The 21,564-nt window shown below is 42.3% G+C and overlaps 1 protein-coding gene across 4 annotated transcripts in view; it reads right to left on the bottom strand.

Annotated features, from left to right (window-relative positions):
• Positions 1-16,607, bottom strand: part of LOC139539544 (roquin-1-like) — a 34,385-nt gene extending 17,778 nt beyond the window's left edge. For all 4 annotated transcript variants that reach the window (XM_071342596.1, XM_071342597.1, XM_071342598.1 and 1 more), the window contains exons 1-4: positions 16,340-16,607; positions 8,198-8,652; positions 1,440-1,560; positions 814-1,056 (exon numbers count right to left, since the gene is read on the bottom strand). In XM_071342596.1, coding sequence (XP_071198697.1) covers positions 814-1,056; positions 1,440-1,560; positions 8,198-8,428 — 595 coding nt within the window. In that variant the 5' untranslated portion in view covers positions 8,429-8,652; positions 16,340-16,607. The remainder of the gene's footprint in view (positions 1-813; positions 1,057-1,439; positions 1,561-8,197; positions 8,653-16,339) is intronic.
• Between the last annotated feature and the right edge of the window lie 4,957 nt (positions 16,608-21,564).

Raw genomic sequence — 21,564 nt, 5'->3', positions numbered from 1 at the left:
CAGACAGCGCAACATATGCTTACCATTTTTCCTCAGATGATATTCATTGACATGTCATTTGGGCCCAGACTTTATATTTTATGTTCAAATAAAATGTGCCTAATTTGCATAAATACATTGGGTGTATTTGCATATATAAAACTATTAACATAACAGGGTGGGACTGGGCTCCAACCACCAAAAACTTGCTCTGTCTACACCTACCTGCAGTCAAATGCGCTGTTGCATAAAACAAGTGTCAATAGCAGGATACTCTCAGATTAAAAATCAACATGCTCAGCTCTAGATTATATATAAGGTGTACACACACTTCACATTATAGTTGAGATAAGACATAATATCACTATAATCCAAGTTTTCGGAAGTTGCTTTCATTTCAGAGCATCTAATTTGTAAGCATTTCAACTATTAAATTATATATTTTTCTCAATTCCACAAAAAATGAACACCCATCAAAATTAAGTTATCCTATTTCTTGTGATGTAAGTGTCGAGACAATGCTTTAAATCCCCAACCAAGCTTGTGCATTGTTAAAGACAAAACCGAAAGACAATGTATTCCTTTGATCCCTGTTCATCCATTACCGGAGTGTGTATGACAGGTCATTACAAACATTTCAGTGGTCGTAACATTAACGGGGAAAAAATAACAGGCAGAAGCAAGAGTACGAAAGAGTCACAGGAGTAAAATGAAAGCAAATCAATCCAGCGAGATTTAAGTGACAAATGAATTTTGCACCCCTCAAAACACAGAAAAAAAGATGGCTGAGAAAGACAGAACGTCAGGGGCACTTCGTTATTGTATACGTGTTACCTGGGCCGAGAAACTGGCAGCCCCTTGCCCTGACTGCAGCCCACAGGTTGGAGGAGAGCTGCTGGGGGTTCTGGTGCTGCAGAATGAGCTCAGTGACGGTGCGCTCCCCCAGAGACCTGGCCGCCCGCGTGGCCCTCACCCGGCCCTCCTCCTCCACCAGCTGACAGTGCACCAGGGTCACCAGCTTCCTCTGCATAGGCCGACTCAGAGAACTCTGGGCGCTGCTGGTGCTCAACCCCACACCTGGAGGAGAGGATGAAGTGTGAGAGAGGCTTATTCATAGCAACTTACAACCAGTGTGAACATTAAGGAGGAAATTGTGGAACAGCAAAACACGAGTATCAAAGCAAATGGATAAGGAGGAAAAGGAAAGATGAGGATGAGAGAGAAAAAGCACCATTCAAGATGAGGGAGAGAGAGAAAGCACCATTCAAGATGATGCCTGATAAAGCAAGAAGACAATGAGTGCACTAGACTAGAATGAGGATTGTGAGTGGATAAAAAAGGGGGAGTGGTTGAAACTGTTGCTATTAAATATGATATGTTGAGCAATTAATAGAGGCTTGTCCCACAATTCATGAGCAATGGTTGTGACTGTCAGCAGGATGAGGTGGTGTCTGACTGACCTCTGCTGTTGCTCAGGGGTTTCAGGTACTGAGCCAGCTCCTCCACACACTCACTGGCTTCCTCATAGTGGGCTATGTCCTCTGCCCCTGTCACCAAGGTGGTAGACTGCCGTTTGGGCACCTGGGGAGAGAAAAGAGACACCAAGGTCACAACACACACGTTGAAATGCAGCTTACGTTTACAGTGTGTGTGTGCAAAAAGAGAGAAACAAATACTTAAATCTATAGCTAGAGGACTCCTGATATCTCCGGGAGTGATAAGTATAATTTTAGTCTTAATCTGTTGCTGTCTAGGGCCATCTACTTTAAGTGCTGTATGTCTCCCCAGTTGCCTACTTGGTGTGTGAACTGCTGACTGCTCATAACTTGCAGATGATTGTTGACACATCAACTAGGATTAAGGGGCAGGGCAATTTGTGACTGTTGAGGTTTTGGTAATCAGTGTCAGCAGCGGTCTCGTTGTCAAAACGAAGACCGTTGCCAAAACAAAGACTGTTCTGCAGATTTATTGGAGGAAGGAAAGAGAGGAGGGCTTCACTCCACTCTCACTTGAGTATCTTACCTAATTATTTTCAGATTCTCATTTTGTAGCTTTGGCAACTGTGTGCGCGTGTGTGTTTTCTATCCCAGTTCCCTCCTCTCCCTGTAGGCATTAGACACCCCCCACCCCTTGGCTGCAACCCTTCTAATTTAATGTACCCTGCGCGCACAACCCATGTGGAATCCTGCACTCCGGCAGCATTCTGCGGTCAAGAACGCCGAGTTTCTCACCCTACGCTGCCCTTCAGTCCATTGACTTTTTGGCCCTGACAAAGACATGGATCACCCCAGAAAATACTGCTTCCACAGCTGCTCTCTCTGGGGCTGCGTGCTACACCACTGCTTATAAGTTAGGTATAATTATAAGAAATCTAAGATGTGTCAAATTATATCCAGCTCAGAGCTCCAGCTATGCATTTGGTTTGCTAACTTGCTAGCTAAGTGGCTAGGCGTCAAATCAAGCCTCTTGGTTACAGCATTCAATCCTCTCCTGGATCAAGATCCTTGTTGCCTAAATAGTTTTGTGCTTAAATTATTTTATTTTTTTAATTATGTGCACATCCGTTAATACTGTATACCCCGGTATGGAACAGAAACCGTATGAAAATGTGTATATCGCCCAACCCTATCGCCCACCAGGAACCCTTTTGAGAGTTCCTCAATGTGCTTGACACCTTGATAATCTAACTTTCTGACGATGGCTCACTGCTCTTCATACTTGGCAACTTCCAACCTCCTGACATATGCCTTTGATTAATTTCTCTCCAACTCTTTCTTTTCCCCTGGATCTCACCCTTTCCCAGTCCCCTCCCACTCACAAGGCAGGCAATACGCTTGACCTCATCTTTACTAGAGGCTGTTCGCCTACTAATCTCACGGCAACCACCTCCCTCTCCTCCAACCCTAGCCCTCAGCCCCTACCCAGATGGTCATGCACCATCTCCACTCTCTCTCCCACTACTCTCCTCTTCTATCCCATCATCTGCTAAATCCTTCTCCCGCATGTCTCCTGATTCTGCCTCGTCGACCCTACCATCTTCCCTTTCAGCATCCTATGACTCGCAATCTCCCCTTTCCTCCCGGCCAGCTCGGCCCTCCTCTACTGCTCCATGGTGACTCACTGCAAGCTTACAGAACAGAGCTGCGGGTAGCTGAGCGAAAATGGAGGAAAATTAAACTTCCGGAGGACCCATCATCCTTTCACTCCCTACCTTATATTCCTCTGTATCCGCTACTGAAGCCACTTCATCACAAAATGTCAAGCTTCTGCCTCTAACCCTAGGAAACCATTTTCCACCTTCTCCCCCAATCATCCACCCCCTCCCACTCCCTGCGAACGACTGTCAACCGCTTTGAAAAATCCTGCGACTAGTGAGGTCTGGCCGCCCGACAACCTGCCCGCTCAACCCCATCACCTCCTTCAGACCATCTCTGGAGACCTTCTCCCATTCTTCACTTCCCTCATCACAGTCTGCATCCCTTCTCAAGAAACCAACACTCGACCCCCGACGTCAAAAACAGGACGGTATCACTTCTTGCTTTTCTTTCCAAAACACTTGTGCGCACCGTCTGACCAGCTCTCTCGCCATCTCTCTCAGAACGATATTCTTGACCCTAACCAGTCAGGCTTCAAGATGGGTCACTCAACCGAGATCGTTCTTCTCTTTGTCACGGAGGCTCTCCGCAGTGCCAAAACGGACTCTCGCTGTTCTCATCCTCCTAGATCTATCTGCTGCCTTTGACACCGTGAACCATCAGAACCTCCTCTTCACCCTCTCAGGGCTGGCTACACACTCTTGGATTGCATCCTACCTGGCAGGCCGCTCCTACCAGGTGACATGGAGAGGATCTGTGTCTGCACCACATATGCTCACTACTGGTGTCCCTCAGGGCTCGGTTCTAGACCCTCTCCTTTTCATGCTATTACACAAAGTCACTCGGTTGCATCATATCCTCACATGGTCTCTTCTATCATTGGTATGTGGATTGCCCTCAATTACTTTTATCCTTCCCTCTCCTTCTGACACCCAGGTGGCGACATGCATCTCCACTTGCCTGGCAGATATCTCAGCTTGGATGTCGGTTCACCACCTCAAGCGCAACGTTGACACGAAGGAGCTGCTCTTCCTTCCGGGGAAGGCCTGCCCATTCCAAAACCTCTCAATCACAGTTGACACCTCCACAGTGTCTCCCTCACAGAGTGCAAAGACCCTTGGTGTGACCCTGGACAACGCCCTATCATTCTCTGCAAACATCAAAGCAACGACTCGCTCCTTCAGGTTCATGCTCTACAACATCCATAGAGTACGGCCCTAACGCACACAGGAAGCGCCGCAGGTCCTAATCCAGGCACTTGTCCTCTCCCATCTGGATTACTACAACTCACTGTTGGCTGGGCTCCCCTGAAAATGATCCAAAATGCTGCAGCCCGCCTGGTGTTCAACCTTCCCAAATTCCCTCCTCCGTAGACTCCACTGGCTTCCAGTCGAAGCTCGGATCCACTACAAGGCCATGGTACATGCCTACGGAGCAGCAAGAGAAACTGCCACTCCCTACCTTAAGGTTCTGCTCAAACCCTACACTTCAACCCAAGTAGTCTGTTCAGCCACCTCTGGTCTCTTGGCCCCCACCACTACGGGAGGGCAGCTCCCACTCAGCCCCAGCTCTTCTCTGTCCTGGCACCTCAATGGTGAAACCAGCTTCCCCCTGAAGCTAGGGCAGCAGAGTCCCTGTCCATCTTCTGAACACATCTGAAATATCCCAAATGGGGAATATAGTGTGATGGTTCAGAACGCTCCTTAAACAATCCATAAGAGAAGCACAATCCTAAAAATGGTCTCCACAAACATCTGACATGATCGAATGAACTGTCTATTGCAACCTGACAAACAAGTGTAAATGACCCCCCCTCACAGGGGGGATGGGATAGTATCTAGTAAAACTAAGTGCATGCTCTTCAACCGATTGCTGCCAGCACCCCCCCCCCCCCCCCCCCCGCCCGACTAGCATCACTACTCTGGACGTTTCTGACCTAGAATATGTGGACAACTATAAATACCTAGGTGTCTGGTTAGACTGTAAACTCTCCTTCCACGCTCACATTAAGTATCTCCAATCCAAAATTAAATCTAGAATCGGCTTCCTATTTCGCAACTTCACTCATGCTGCCAAACATACCCTCGTAAAACTGACTATCCTACCGATCCTCGACTTCGGCGATGTCATTTACAAAATAGCCCCCCAACACTCTACTAAGCAAACTGGATGTAGTCTATCACAGTGCCATCCATCTTGTCACCAAAGCCCCATATACTACCCACCACTGCGACCTGTATGCTCTCGTTGGCTGGCCCTCACTAAATATTAGTCGCCAAACCCACTGGCTCCATGTCATCTATAAGTCTTTGCTAGGTAAAGCCCCACCTTAGCTCACTGGTCACCATAGCAACACCCACCCGTAGCACACGCTCCAGCAGGTATATTTCACTGGTCATCCCCAAAGCCAACACTTCCTTTGGCCGCCTTTCCTTCCAGTTCTCTGCTGCCAACGACAGGAACGAATTGCAAAAATCACTGACGCCTTATATTGCCCTCTCTAACTTTAAGCATAGGCTGTCAGAGCAGCTTACCGATCAGTGTACCTGTACACAGCCAATCTGTAAATAGCACACCCAACTACTGCATCCCCATATTGTTACTTACCCTCTTTTGCACACCAGTATCTCTACTTGCACATCATCTGCACATCTATCACTCCAGTGTTAATGCGAAATTGTAATTATTTCACCACTATAGCCTATTAATTGCCTACCTCCCTACATTTGCACACACTGTACATAGATTTTTCATTTTTTTCCCCTAATTGTGTTATTGACTGTACGTTTGTGTGTAACTCCGTGTTGTTTTTGTTGCACTGCTTTGCTTCATCTTGGCGAGGTCACAGTTGTAAATGAGAACTTGTTCTCACCTGGCCTACCTGGTTAAATAAAGGTTAAATAAAAAAAATCTGCAGGGTTCTTCTAAGACTTTGGTATCAACAGAAGATTTGTACGCCAAAGGATTGAGATATTGCCCCAAGAGTCTATCCAGATTGCCTGACATTCATATCCAATGAGGGTGCATTGTAGCCTCGTCCGAGATATGTGTGGGCGTGACCATAAGAGTTGGTCAGACAGTACAAACAGATCTAGGACTCAGTGTACTGTGCCATCATTTCCCAAAAGCCATAGTAGAGAACAAGCCATCCAAAACAGGAAGTAATTTACATCCAGTATCTTTTGAACCACTTGATAGGGACAGATCTAGTTTCCCTTTTCCTCATATCAGAGAACTAAAATGGCCCTCTTGTATGTGTCGTGAGAACACACAAATAGATGTGAAACGTGTGCGTACACACACTAAAACAAATACACAGGCAGTCTCACACGGTCAGTGGTGAACTAGAACAAGTTGTAGTCTTCCCCTTTCATGTGCTTGTGGATGAAACTGCAATAGTTCGCAGAGAAATCAAATGCAGACCTTTGTGAGCTCCTTTTCAAAGGCTGTTTGTTTGGGATTATGGAGGCAAAAATAACACCAACCAAATGCTGGTAGATTTTGGCATTGGCTGGGAAATGTCTAAGCTTACCAGCCATATTGGCAGATGGTCACACAGAGCATTTGGGACCTTTAAAAAAAAATGAAATTCCAAGCCCACATGCAAAAAAACATGTGTGTGTGGGTCAGCCCTGGAAGTGGTGAAAGCAGGGTGGGGTACAGCATAGGTTCAATATTTGCTTCAAACAATAGAGAGATGAAGACCACTGACACAGGTCTAGAACACACTGAAATCCACTTAGCCCAAAGGCCGGCAGATGGCAATATTGAGTCGTTTCCATCTTACCGATAAACGCATTGTATGAAGCCGGCAATACACTCGTATCCCCTGTGGACCGGTTCATACCTAAAAGATTCTCCATTCAGGCTGCAAAGAAATTGACTTCCCGGTTAACTAGATTTTAAAAATGGCAAGAAAGCACGGGGGGGATATACATACTTTCTTTATGAAACACAATTTTCCACAACCATGCTGAAGTGGCTAATGCCTAGAAATGCTAGTCCCGGAAGTTGCGTATCGCGTTCTGCCAATCAGGTTGCAGCAGTCTGTTGTTTACCCCTGACTGAAAGCAGGGCACAATATCAGGAAGTTGCATTAGCCACTATCATGGCGGTGGAAAATGGTGCCTTTCACTGAGGAGTGGCTTCCGTCTGGCCACTCCCACATAAAGGCCTGATTGGTGGAGTGCTGCAGAGATGGGAGAACCTTCCAGAAGGACCACCATCTCCACAAAGGAACTCTGGAGCTCTGTCAGAGTGACCATCGGGTTTTTGGTCACCACCCTGACCAAGGCCATTCTCCCCCGATTGCTCAGTTTAGACAGGCGGCCAGTTCTAGGAAGAGTCTTGGTGGTTCCAAACTTCCATTGAAGAATGGAGGTCACTGTGTTCTTGGGGACCTTCAATGCTGCAGAAATGTTTTGGTACCCTTCCCCAGATCTGTGCCTCGACACAATCATGTCTCTGAGCTCTACGGACAATTCCTTTGACCTCATGGCTTGGATTTTATTCTGACATGCACTGTCAACTGTGGGACCTTACATACACAGGTGTATGCCTTTCCAAATCATGTCCAATCAATTGAATTTACAACAGGTGGACTCCAATCAAGTTGTAGAAACATCTCAAGGATGAGAAATGGAAACAGGATGCACCTGAGCTCAATTTCAAGTCTCATAGCAAAGGGTCTGAATAATTATGTAAATAAAGTAGTTTTTTTATGTTTAATACATTTCCTAAAAGTTCTAAAAATCTGTTTTCACTTTGTCATTATGGGGTATTGTGTGTAGATTGAAGGGAAAACATTCTAAATCAATTTTAGAATAAGGCTGTAACGTAATAAAATGTGATGAAAGTCAAGGGGTCTGAATATTTTCTGAATGCACTGTATTATCTCAACTACCTCCTAACCCTGCACATTGACTCGGTACCCCTTGTGTATATAGCCTTGTTATTGTTATTTGTGTTACTATTCTTATTTGCTAATTTTCTTACTTTTTTAAACTGCATTGTTGGGAAAGTGCTTGTAAGTATTTCACAGTAAAATATACACCCGTTGTATAGCCTTGCCTAGCGTCTCACCTGAGTAGTACCAACCTAGCTTAGCCTAGCGTCTGTCTCACCTGTCCTCCCACCAGCTGCAGCAGGGCTGTGTTGACTGGCAGCAACTCAATGTCGGTGGCGATAGCCGTCTGGTCGAAGGGGCAGGCCTTGCGATGCAGCTTGTTCAGGCACATCTTGCAGACGGTGTGGCCGCAGCCCAGGCTGATGGGCTTGCGGAGGCTCTCCTCGAACAGCTGGGTGCAGATGGGACATAGCAGGAATTCCGTCCATTGCGGCGCTTGCACAGGCATCGTCACCCACGGAGGTCTCTGGGGGAAGCACTGTAGCTTCGACGGATGCTTTCTTTTTCAAAGATCCTAAAAAGTGTGTTGTCGCGTGGGGTTTGTTTTCTTTTCGAAAAAACAGAGTGATGCAAAAGATCTGACAGATTCCACTGTAATAAAATAAAACTATTCCGAACATCAATTTTCATCTAAATGTTCAGACATTATGAACACTCAGTATGTGGTATGACCTGAAAGAAAGTGAAACAGAACAGTAAGCATTTCAACTGCATACACCAAACGGGAAACAGATTAAACATGTGGGAAGAAAAAACATCAAAATTTGCTTAACTACCCAACGATGTTCTAAACTTGATTCACCTGGCTGCCCTTCCAGTAAAAGGACAAAACCAGCAGGATGTCAATAAACGGCCCGATTTGTCTTCACACTGGGGTCAGGGAGTGTTCCCTGCCCCAGCAGCAGTGTTCATTAAATACCAGAAGGCTGATTATTTACTTGTACCGGCTATTTTAGGACCCTCCCTAGTCCAATAACAAGCACTCATCTGAAAATAGGAAGTTTGGGGTTTCAATGGGGAGTGACAGCATCTTGTTGCTGCATAAGAACAGGTTACTATAACTGAATGTTCACATTTCAGCTACAGCAAGTGAACCCCTAGGCTAGATGTTCAACCTGGCCTCAGGGCAATTCGGAAGATTTGGTATGTAAATCTGTTCGCCTTCATTTAGTATGATACATAACAAATGGAATAGCGGTCGTACAATATCATACGTCTTACCTGGTCGTACAAAAGCATATGGATTGGATGACATAACTTATCGTACATCTTGGAGGACGTGTAGTATTATACACCGAGTGTACAAAACATTAGGAACACATCTTTCCATGAGACTGACCAGGTGAAACCAAGAGAAAGCTATGATCCCTTATTGATGTCACTTGTTACATCCACTTCAAAATCAATGTAGATGAAGGGGAGAAGACAGGTTTAAGAAGAATTTTTAAGCCTCGAGACAAATGAGACATGGATTGTTTATGTGCAAGACAAAATATTTAAGTGTCTTTGAACAGGGTATGGTAGTAGGTGCCAGGCGCACCGGTTTGAGTGTGTCAGGAACTGCAACTCTGCTGGGTTTTTCCATTTTAAAACAGTTTCCCCATGCGTATCAAGAATGATCCAACACCCAAAGGACATCCAGCTAACGTGACACAACTGTGGGAATCATGGAGCCAACATGGTCCAGCATTCTTGTGGAACGCTTGACACCTTGTACCAGGCCCTGACGAATTGAGGCTGATCTGAGGGCAAAGGCAGGTAAAAATCAATATTAGGAAGGTGTTCCTAATGTTTTGTACACTCTGTACATATTTCTCTGAAATCTGGTTGCGTTGTAACAAAGGAGAATAACAGGGAGAATTTACGTTGGTGGTTAGGAGAACTAAAACGACAAAGGTTAGGAGAATTTAGGTAAAAGGTTAGGAGAATTACATTAAAGGACAATTCTGCAACTTTTTAACCACCTATTCATTATGCTCTAGCACCAGTCTAAATATGTAAAAACGGTATGTTTCTACATTGCCTTCATAAAGTATTCACACACCTTGACTTTCTCCACATGGTGGTGTTTAATTGTCAACTATCTACACAAAATACTCTAATGAAAGTGGCATAAAAATTCTAACCTCTAACCTAAATAAAACACTAATATATCTTGATTAGATGAGTATTCAACCCCCTGAGTCAATACATGTTAAAAATCACCCTTGGCTGTGATTACAGCTGTGAGTCTTTCTGGGTAAGTCTCCAAGCGCTTTCCACACCTGGATTGTGCAACATTTGCCCATTATTCTTTTCAAAAATCTTCAAGTTTTGTCAAATTGGTTGTTGATCATTGCTAGACAACCATTTTCAGGTCACGAACCTCCCTGGTCTTTGTGGTTGAATTTCACTGCTCGACTGAGGGATCTTACAGATAATTGGGTGGGGTACAGAGATGTCGCCATTCAAAAATCATGTTAAACACTATTATTGCAGAGTCCATGCAATTTATACTACCGGTCAAAAGTTCTAGAACACATACTCATTCAAGGTTTTTATTTTATTTATTTTTTACTATTTTCTACATTGTAGAATAATAGAGAAGACATCGAAACTATGAAATAACACATGGAATCATGTAATAACCCCCCCAAAAAAATTGTTAAACAAATAAAAATATATTTTATATTTGAGATTCCTCAAATAGCCACCCATTGCCTTGATGACAGCTTTGCACACTCTTGGCATTCTCTCAACTAGCATCACCTGGAATGCTTTTCCAACAGTCTTGAAGGAGTTCCCACATATGCTGAGCACTTGTTGTCTGCTTTTCCTTCACTGTGGTCCAACTCATCCCAAACCATCTCAATTTGGTTGAGGCCGGTGGATTGTGGAGGCCAGGTCATCTGATGCAGCCCTCCATCACTCTCCTTCTTGGTCAAATAGTCCTTACACAGCCTGGAGGTGTGTTGGGTCATTGTCATGTTGAAAAACAAATGATAGTCCCACTAAGCGCAAATCAGATGGGATGGCGTATCGCTGCAGAATGCTGTGGAAGCCATGCTAGTAAAGTATGCCTTGAATTCTAAATAAATCAGTGTCACCAGCAAAGCACCCCCACACCATAACACCTTCTCCTCCATGCTTTACGGTGGGAAATACACATGCGGAGATCTTCCATTCACCCACACCACGTCTCACAAAGACATAGCGGTTGGAACAAAAATCTCCAATTTGGACTCCAGACCAAAGGACAAATTTCCACCGGTCTAATGTCCATTGCTCGGGTTTCTTGTCCCAAGCAAGTCTCTTCTTCTTATTGGTGTCCTTTAGTAGTGGTTTCTTTGCAGCAATTCAACCATGAAGGCCTGATTCAAAAAGTCTCCTTTGAACAGTTGATGTTGAGATGTGTCTGTTACTTGAACTCTGAAGCATTTATTTGGGCTGCAATTTCTGAGGCTGGTAACTCTATAATGAACTTATCCTCAGCAGCAGAGGTAACTCTGGGTCTTCTATTCCTGTGGTGGTCCTTATGAGAGCCAGTTTCATCATAGCGCTTGGTTTTTGCGACTGCACTTGAAGAAACGTTCAAAGTTCTTGAAATGTTCCGTATTGACTGACCATAAAGTAATGATGGACTGTCATTTTCTTAGCTTATTTGAGCTGTTTTAGCCATAATATGGACTTGGTCTTTTACCAAATAGGGCAATCTTCTGTATACCCCTACCTTGTCACAACACAACTGACTGGCTCAAACGCATTAAGAAGGAAAGAAATTGCACACATGAACTTTTAATAAGGCACACCTGTTAATTGAAATGCATTCCAGGTGACTACCTCATGAAGCTGGTTGAGAGAATGCCAAGCGTGTGCAAAGCTGTCATCAAGACAAAGGGTGGCTATTTGAAGACTCAAAATATATTTTCATTTGTTTAACACTTTTTTGGTTGCTACATGATTCCATAGTTTTGATGTCTTCACTATTTTTCTACAACGTAGAAAATAGTAAAAAGAAAAGAAAAACCATTGAATGAGTAGGTGTTCTAAAACTTTTGACCAGTAGTGTATGTATGTAACTAGTTAAGCAATTTTTTTATCCTGAACTTATTTAGGCTTGCCATAAGGGGTTGAATACTTAACTCAAGACATTTCAGCTTTTAATGTTTTATTAAACTTGTAAAATGTCTAAAAACATGATTCCACTTTGACATTATGGGGTACTGTGTCTATGCCAGTGCCTTTGAAAGTTGACATTTCAACTTTCAAATGGTACCACAAAGAAAGGGGATCCACACATCAGAGAATCTTGAGTTGAATTGGAATATTTGTTGTTTTAAATTATACTGACAATCCTCCATAGGAAACCTATTGAAGTCATAGAAATATAGAATAGACATTACCAAGTTGTCATTTGACAGTGGGTGGACCGATGACCATCTTTGTGGTAATAATAAGAAATAAAAATGTCAATTCTATTTAAAATTGCAATGGTGTACCAGCTAAATTACAAATGGTCGGAAGGGATAAAAAAAAAATCAGAGTTTATGCGTTTTTAGATAGACGTTAAAAGGTTAAACATTTCAGAACCTTGATTTAAAAACTTTTCACAAGAAATTATCAAAGTTTGACAACCCTGTTTGTAAGCTTTTAAATAATATCAAACTCAACCATTTGTCTTTTCCAGTGGCATTCAGATCCAAAAAGTCACTTTCGGACCACCAATTCCGTGGCCAAACATGTATGGAAAGTTCTGTTTACATCAAAAAGGAATACTTTCAAAAAGTGAATGCAAATCTATTTAAATTCAAGCACTACATATCAAAGCATAGTGTTTCACATGACTAATATACACAAACCTAATATAGTGTGACTATCATGAAATAACCAAACGAGTCACTCCAATAAATCATTGTGTAATCACACACCAACTATGAAGCATGTCTGAGCCTGTAGTAGACAAAAACAAACATATGCTGCTACATGCTGTCACCTACTAGTCCATGTCTACTCCCTTTTCCTCTAGAAATTAATAGCAAGAACATTTAAGGATGCCAGTACAAAAAGTCTGCTGTGTAGGCCTACCTTACAAAAGTAGTGCTCTCAATAGTGACAAAGCAGTCGGTAATGAACCTTGTTCATGACAATGAACAACACTCACAGCAAAAGGAAATGAACAATATGAAGGAAATGCATCTGGTACGACATGCGTAAACAAACAGATCGCACTAGTACGGTGCTGATTTTCAATGTAGAAGATACTCTCTGATGCTGGTACTGGTTAGCTAGTATGCAGAGCCAGAAACATTATGCTTCCAGTATTGCTACTTTCTCTCCTGCCATGCTACTGGCTTTTTTTTTTGCCTGCACTTATCCTTGTATCTGGTTCAAGATGGACATGTGTAATATTCAAATGATATCTTTGTTTGTGTGCCACCACTACCTCTGCCTTCCCTGTCACTGCTGCATAATTTGCTTGTGGCCAGCATAAAAAAAGCCACACCTGATGTCAACAGCAGGCGTCGACGACCTGGGTGGGGATTCCACAGGCTGAAAATAGCCCGGAGGGGTGGACTGACTGAGTTCCCAATCTGAGTAGGGAAGTAGAATAGCTAACAAGCTAACTGTTTACTTATGAGACAGGAGAAGGAAACACCCCCACATTGGTGCTGAGATGAGTGGGCCAGGCAGCGGGAATGTGTTTCCCATAAAGCCTGGGAGAGCCTAAGTGCTGGGAATTGGCTGTAATACGTGTGCTGGAGCAACAGGGGCCTTTCCTCAATCAGTGATTGAGTCTGACAGACTATGATAATCTACATGGATATTTATCGTCATCTCCCTGCGTGTTTTTGGGAAGGTTGACAGACAATGAGGTCATTGTGCCTGGAACTGCTATGGTACCACTCACAATGCAGTAGCAGACATGGAAATAATAATTAATTCTTATTTCTATGGTAGCAGAAGACTGTCATTTCCTCCAATGCTTCTGGACAAAACAAAAAATTGACCATGTCCACTGCATGTGATCTAACAAAGGGCTTAATAGATGAGTGAATGTACTGCAGCCTTGTCTATAAAATAAAAATATTTTAACTTAAAATAGGGCAAATGAGGCCAACTTCCACACAAACATTCCAGTGACGTTAATGTAAGATCAGGTACAAAAGTTTGAATTGTGTGGACCTTTGAGGACTTTGTTTTCATCTGATAAGTGTCTGCTAAATTACAAAAATGTAAATGAATGTAATAAGACAGAGGCCCAGTCTCTTAACCAGAGTGACTAACAGTTAGTGCATTCATCTTAAAATAGCTAGGTAGGCCAACTACACCACAGTCATATTAAGTACATTTTTCCTCAATAAAGTAGCTATCAGCAAAGTCATAGCAAGTAAGCAAAAAATAAATAAGAAAGTGTTAGTTCAGGAAAGGCATTCTTAATTTAAAAATGTATGAATACATTTATACCCAACTTCCCCTGACAGTCTGGCTGTGATTGACTAGCCTCGTTATTTTATTGTTACTTTAGTCTATTTAGTAAATATTTTCTTAACTCCATTTCTTGAACTGCATTGTTGGTTAGTACTGTAAGTAAGCATTTCACGGGTAAGGTCTACTACACCTGTTGTATTCCGCGCATGTGACAAATATCATTTGATTTGATAGCCTGGCCTACATACTGTGTGGTTACATTTTACACCCTCTCCCTTTGTACTCACACAATCTTCCATATTCAAAACTCCATGCAAATAATGCTGCTGTGACACTGACAGAGTAATGTTGACTAGCTGTCCATATACTTGTCCTTATATAGCCATTTCACCAAGACAGAAGACTAACTGTTGAACTTTGTGATTTGCTATCCGATTGACTGTTTAATATCCAATGACTCCATGACCGTATCAGTCTCAAATAAAGTTTAGTAAGGCCTAAATCCTAAAGAGAACTGTAGCCACAGCAGACATACACTCATGATAAGGATGCAGATGAAAACACTCACAGCTAACATGAGTAAACAATTGTGGTCACCCCACTTGTTTGGTAAAAAGCTGAGGGATGGGCCTGAAGAAATGTAACCACTCTCAAATTCATAAACAGAGCCCTGACCATGCAAGATATCAACATTATGTTTGAAACATGTTGAGGCTATACAGTGTTTGTGTACATTTACAATGTTTACAAACATTGGAGCAAAACACTTTATATTTTGGGCTCTGGTGAGGGTTGACATTTGAACTAAGCTCATGAGGCATTTATAAAAAGTTTTCAAGAATCAAGAGGTATTGATCATTAAAGTATAAGTCAAAAATGGATGTAACAACTGCAGATTTCCTCTTTAACGATGACTCATAACACTAGAAGGAACTGTACCATCCTTACACAACCACTAGTCACAGGCCTAATGAATTCCCTACACTAATCAATCAATTCAATGTAGAATATATGTGATATATTTTACCATTGTATCATCAAAACCACTTCCTAGGTTTGCATAACATGTAATGAGCAGTAAAGCATTAGCTATAAGTAACATATGCAGTTGCGTTTTTGTTGTTTCAATGTTCCCTTGTCATGCTGTTGGGTACATGAATCCAACGTCAACCTGCAAACCAAGTTTGATTGAATATCATGGGGCGCTTCCACAAGCTATGTTTTCCACTTTCACAGCAGGATTATTAAATATTGTAAAGTTGTTATTAGGCCTCTGAAACGTATAAGCATCCATAAACATAACAAGCAGACGTATCACTACGAAGTGCAACGTAAGCAATGCTAGTGAGCTAGATGCTAAAGTTAGTTAGTAGTAGCTAACCTGCTAGGCTAATACTTCAAAGTATGCTTAATAGCTAACGTGAGTTTGCTTCGCCCAGCTCGTTGCGTGACGAATCAAACGTTAACCATACTCAAATCGAAAAGCAACATTTGTCAAATGCCCTGAACCTAGCTAGCTAGTTATACCGGTTTGTCTAACTAACGTTAGCCTCTGGTAATGTGTGCTTTAGCATAACTATTAGTTACTGTGCTAATTTAGCTAGTCAATACACATTAAGTGGACATTGTTAACATTAGCTAGAATAGCTAGCCAACGTAAGCAAGCTATCATAAATTGACACAGCTAACAAAATAGACCAGTTGGGTAGCTAACGTTAGCTAGTTATCAGAAACAAAAACAATTAGTTAGCTAGCTACATTATTTTTATTTTATAAAGCTAGCTAGCCAGCTACACTTGACGACTAGCATGGTTAGCTACCTAACATAACAGCTAGCTAGAAAACGTTAGCTGTACATTTGTCGCAAAAATAAAACATGTCGAACATAATCCGACCTTATCTAGTTAGCTAGCCATTTATAATTTTTGTAGAACCACCACCATATACTTACAAATTCCAATTAAATGCCATCAACCTTCAGCTGTTATGATAGCTAATATTGTTGTATTTTGTCGGTCGCCATGTCGACCACGTAGCTGGATCCTGGCAGTGGCAGTAATGAGCTAACTAGGTGGCTAGCTTTTAGCTAGGCTGTGTATGTCACAGCAGCACACTATGCAAAGCTGCAAGCAAGACATACAAAAATATCAACACATCGGCAGGTTACTATAATACAATTTCTCAGAAGAAAAGGGTTGCTGGTTTGCTTTACTTTCATTTACATAATTTTTAAATTAGTACATGCATATCACTTTTATTGTACATAATATGCGGTACACTAATTGGTTTTTAGCAGAGCCATGTATAGTCAGTCCATCCTACTCCCAGTCTCCAGAGGCTTGCTGGTTTGCTTTACTTTAATTTACATAATTTTTAAATTAGCACATGCATATCACTTTTATTGTACATAATATGCGGTATGCTAATTTGTTCTTAGCAGAGCCATGTATAGTCAGTCCATCCCACTCCCAGTCTCCAGAGACATAACACCATTGAAATAATTTGAATCATGTTGCTTTTGTTGTTTTTGCCATGTACTCCCCACTTTTTCCCACGAATTGGTATTTTGACCAATCACATTAGATCTTTTCACATCTGCTCTTTTTTAGAGCTGAACTGATTGGTCAAACAAAATATCAGAATTTGGCTGCCTGTCTAAACGCAGCAGCAGTTACTTATTATACTAATCAGCATACATTATTAGAATACTACCAAGTTACATAATCGTGGGTTTTTTATATGGCTATATGGTTACTATTTGTAGCCGTTAAAAAGGTCTCAGCAGTTCGAGGTGGGAGACACTTTGAAATGTCCATCAAGTAGTCAGTGGAGCTTGATGGTATTTCTTTGCTTGGTACTAATATGTGTAAGCATATCTGACACTACTATTGATCATGGTCAACATTAGTCACTCTGGCATATCTGATGAAGTATACTTTTATTGAACTTGTTTGCTACTGTTGTCACACTTAGTCAACCTTCCTAATGTTGAGTTGCAAAGATCTGGTACTTTACTCTCCTGCCATTGAAACACACACAAACACACACACAAAACTAGAGGCCTACTGTTTGAAAAGTAATTTTTGTTTTGAGGGTTAGTGTATTGAACACAGAGAGACCATTACCTTTACCATTTTCATTCTGATACCTCACAGTTTTACACTATTGATTTTGGTTGGTGCTGTCATCATCTTACAGATTGTTTCTGGGTAGTGGTTGTGACTATCTTGTGTTTCAAGTTTTAATGTCACATAAACAAGTACAATGAAATGCCTTTCTTGCAAACTCAAAACCCAACAATGTAATAATCATTAACAATGTATTACTACAAAAATACACAATAAAGTAAGTAAGGAAGTATACTATATACAGGAAATATTTCAAAAGTCAGATCCAATACTATATTAACATGTGCAGGGATCCTGGGGTGATGGGGTAGATATTATTAGGGGGAAGGGGACTAGGATATACAAACAGAGTAGCAGCAGCTTGTATGTGAGTGGGTGTGCAGGAGTGTAGAGTCAGTCTAAATGTATGTGCATATTATGTGTGAGTGAGAAAATGATGGAGTGAGTGTTTATGTGTGTGTTGGAGTGACAGTGTGTGTGAGTGTATAGGGCCCTTTGAGTGTGCATAGAGACAGTGCAAAAGGCTGGTCATGGCTCACATCAACACAATTATCCCAGAAACCCTAGAGCCACTCCAATTTGCATACCACCCCAAAAAATCCACAGTTGATGCAATCTCTAATAAACTCAACACTATTCATTGACTACAGCTCAGCATTCAACACCATAGTGCCCTCAAAGCTCATCAATAAGCTAAGGACCCTGGGACTTAACACCTCTCTCTGCAACTGTATCCTGGACTTCCTGACGGGCCACCCCCAGGTGGTAAGGGTAGGTAACAACACATCCGCCACGCTGATCCTCAACACAGGGGCCCCTCAGGGGTGCGTGCTCAGTCCCCTCCTGTACTCCCTGTTCACCCATGACTGCATGTCCAGGCACGACTTCAACATCATCATTAAGTTTCCAGATGACACAACAGTGGTAGGCCTTATCACTGACAACGACAAGACAACCTATAGGGAGGAGGTCAGAGACCTGGCCATGTGGTGCCAAGACAACAACCTCTCCCTCAGTGTGATCGAGACAAAGGAGATGATTGTGGACTATAGGAAAAAGAGGACCGAGCGCGCTCCCATTCTCATCGACGGGGCTACAGTGGAGCAGGTTGAGAGCTTCAAGTTCCTTGGTGTCCACATCACCAACAAACTATCATGGTCCAAGTAAACACAAAGACAGTCATGAAGAGGGCATGACAAAACCTATTCCCCCTCAGGAGACTGAAAAGATTTGGCATGGGTCCTCAGATCCTCAAAAGGTTCTACAGCTGCACCATCGAGAGCATCCTGACTGGTTGCATCACTGCCTGGTATGGCAACTGCTCGGCCTCCGACCGCAGGGCACTACAGAGGGTAGTGCGAACGGCCCAGTACATCACTGGGGTCAAGCTTCCTGCCATCCAGGATCTCTATACCAGGCGGTGTCAGAGGAAGGCCCTAAAAATTGTCAAAGACTGCAGCCGCCCAAGTCATAGACTGTTCTCTCTGCTACCGCAAAGAAAGCAGTACCGGAGCGCCAAGTCTAGGTCCAAAAGGCTTCTAAACAGCTTCTATCCAAGCCATAAGACTCCTGAACACCTAACCAAATGGCTACCCAGACTATTTGCATTGCCCCCTCCCCTCCCCCTCTTTTACACCGCTGCTACTCTCTGTTGTTATCATCTATGCATAATCACTTTAATAACTCTACCTACATGTACATATTACCTCAACTAACTGGTGCCCCCGCACATTGACTCTGTACCGGTACCCCCCTGTATATAGTCTCGCTATTGTTATTTTACTGCTGCTCTTTAATTACTTGTTACTTTAATTTATTTTTCCTATCCGTATTTCTTTAAACTGCATTGTTGGTTAGGGGCTCGTAAGTAAGGATTTCACTGTAAGGTCTACACTTGTTGTATTTGGCGCATGTGACTAATACAATTTGATTTGATATTCTCAAGAGCAGTGTGCGGGTTCCTTCTTTTTTCTCATCTTATTCAACTGTTACCATGCACCTGCAAAAAAGATAGCTCAGATGTGCGAGTGCCTTTTGAAATTAAGTATATACTAAGGACTCATGCATGTTTTTGAAATTTGTTTTTATTTAACCTTTATTTAACTAATGCATGTGCGCGTATCTATCTATATGTGAGCAGTAGGGGGCATGATTGCACCCCCAAAAAAAACCTGCCTGCAACTAGGTTTCCATCTGCTGAGATTTATATATACACTATATATACACACTAGATGTCTGACAGGGGGCGCTGTTTTGAAGCCACATCATCGTGGCACTCCCCCACCATTGTAAAAAAATATTTTGGAAACTATAGAAAGAAATTTACTAAAGTCTACATTTGATATTGCCACGTTTATTCTATTACAGACACCTTTATGCATACTTTTTAATTATATTATTTGAGCTAAACATATTTAAAAAATAAATTCTAAAAAATTCATGAAAGTATAATTTTTGGAAAGCACTAATGTTTCTGTCCACACTACAACAACAAAAATACTTAACTACATGTCATTTATTCCTTGAAACATTTAAATTAAATACTATAGAATTCCATTCATTCTTATGGAGGACTGCTTTTCTGAGTGTCAATATGGCCAACCAGTGGCTTCAAAGCTTCTCCATGGCCAAAATATTGCTTCAGCTATCCAGGTTTATATATACATCATTGAGTGGCAAGGAGTGGAATGTTAGCTAAAGAGACTGGTACTCAGACTAAGGGGACTTACATTGAATATATGATTAAATTCCAATGATTTAAAGGTGGGGTGACCTAGTAATTTTGATTATGTCATGTCTATTATGCCACCACATCAGATGTGGGGTATCACCTTTGGGGTCAATTCAATGGAATAATATGCAATAAAAACAGAGATTAATTATTTGATTAACTTTGATGTCACCATAGAAATACATTATCATATCAATATCATAAAGGTCACCTGACTTGGTTTACTGTTTACCGCACAAACCTTGTTTGTTCCAATAATAACATTTTGGACAGAAAATCCCATGATCCTTTTTGAGAATGAAGAAAGCAGGTAAGAGGTTGGTGGTCTGGAAGTTATGAAGAACCTGACAAGCCTGAGGCAGCAGTGTGCAACGCCAGCCTTAACCAACCACCAGCCAATCACCTCAGCCCTGCCCTGTACCAGTACCTGGACTCCACCCCACACCGATGACCTGTGACTTCATGGTGGCGCCTGAGGCACCGTTTATGGAGTTGTGGGACCTCTGGGAGGGCGCAGGGGACCAGCTCTACAAGGCCAAGTGGGAAATAACCAGGGACACAGCACTGCACTGGATGAGGCCACCTGTCTCTAAAATGACAACTGGTGAAACCACACAAGACACTACGCTGTTAGGCGAACAATTATCTTCACCTCACGATTCAAAAGTGTGTGTGTGTGTGTAAAAATAAAGTTACTTAATTCCTTCATAAAGATGTATTCCTGCATTCCTTTTATTTAATTCCTCCAATGTTGTATCCAGTACTGGAATACTACTGTACAGCACCTGTTTTACTGAAAGGAAGTGGCTATTTGAAAGAGTTCAATCAATCAATCAAATTTTATATAGCCCTTCGTACATCAGCTAATATCTCAAAGTGCTGTACAGAAACCCAGCCTAAAACAAGCCAATCACCTCAGCCCTGCCCTGTACCAGTACCTGGACCCAGGTACTGGTTAACATACAAAATGTACAGAATAGAAAATAGAGGATGAGAAACAGGAAGTGAGAGTTCTGGGATGCAGAGGTGGAGAAAGGAAATCAGTGACATGGGGGTTAGGGTGAATACATCTGTCATTCACCAGATTGTACACAGAGCTTGGGTTAGTCAATTTCCATGGTTTGTGCTGTCCTGTCATTTACATTCCACTTCCCTGAGCAACAAATTTGAGATCGTATTGGCTCTGAAAGAGTGCTTCTCATTTTTTAAATTTAACTAGGCAAGTCCGTTAAGAACAGATTTTTATTTACAATGTCGCGGGTCTGTAGTTACGCCTCTAGCACTGCAATGCCTTAGACCTCGGCGCCACTCATTTAC

This window comes from Salvelinus alpinus, chromosome 15 (genome assembly GCF_045679555.1).
Source record: "Salvelinus alpinus chromosome 15, SLU_Salpinus.1, whole genome shotgun sequence".
NCBI lineage: Eukaryota > Metazoa > Chordata > Actinopteri > Salmoniformes > Salmonidae > Salvelinus > Salvelinus alpinus.
This window is presented reverse-complemented; position numbering and strand designations above follow the sequence as displayed.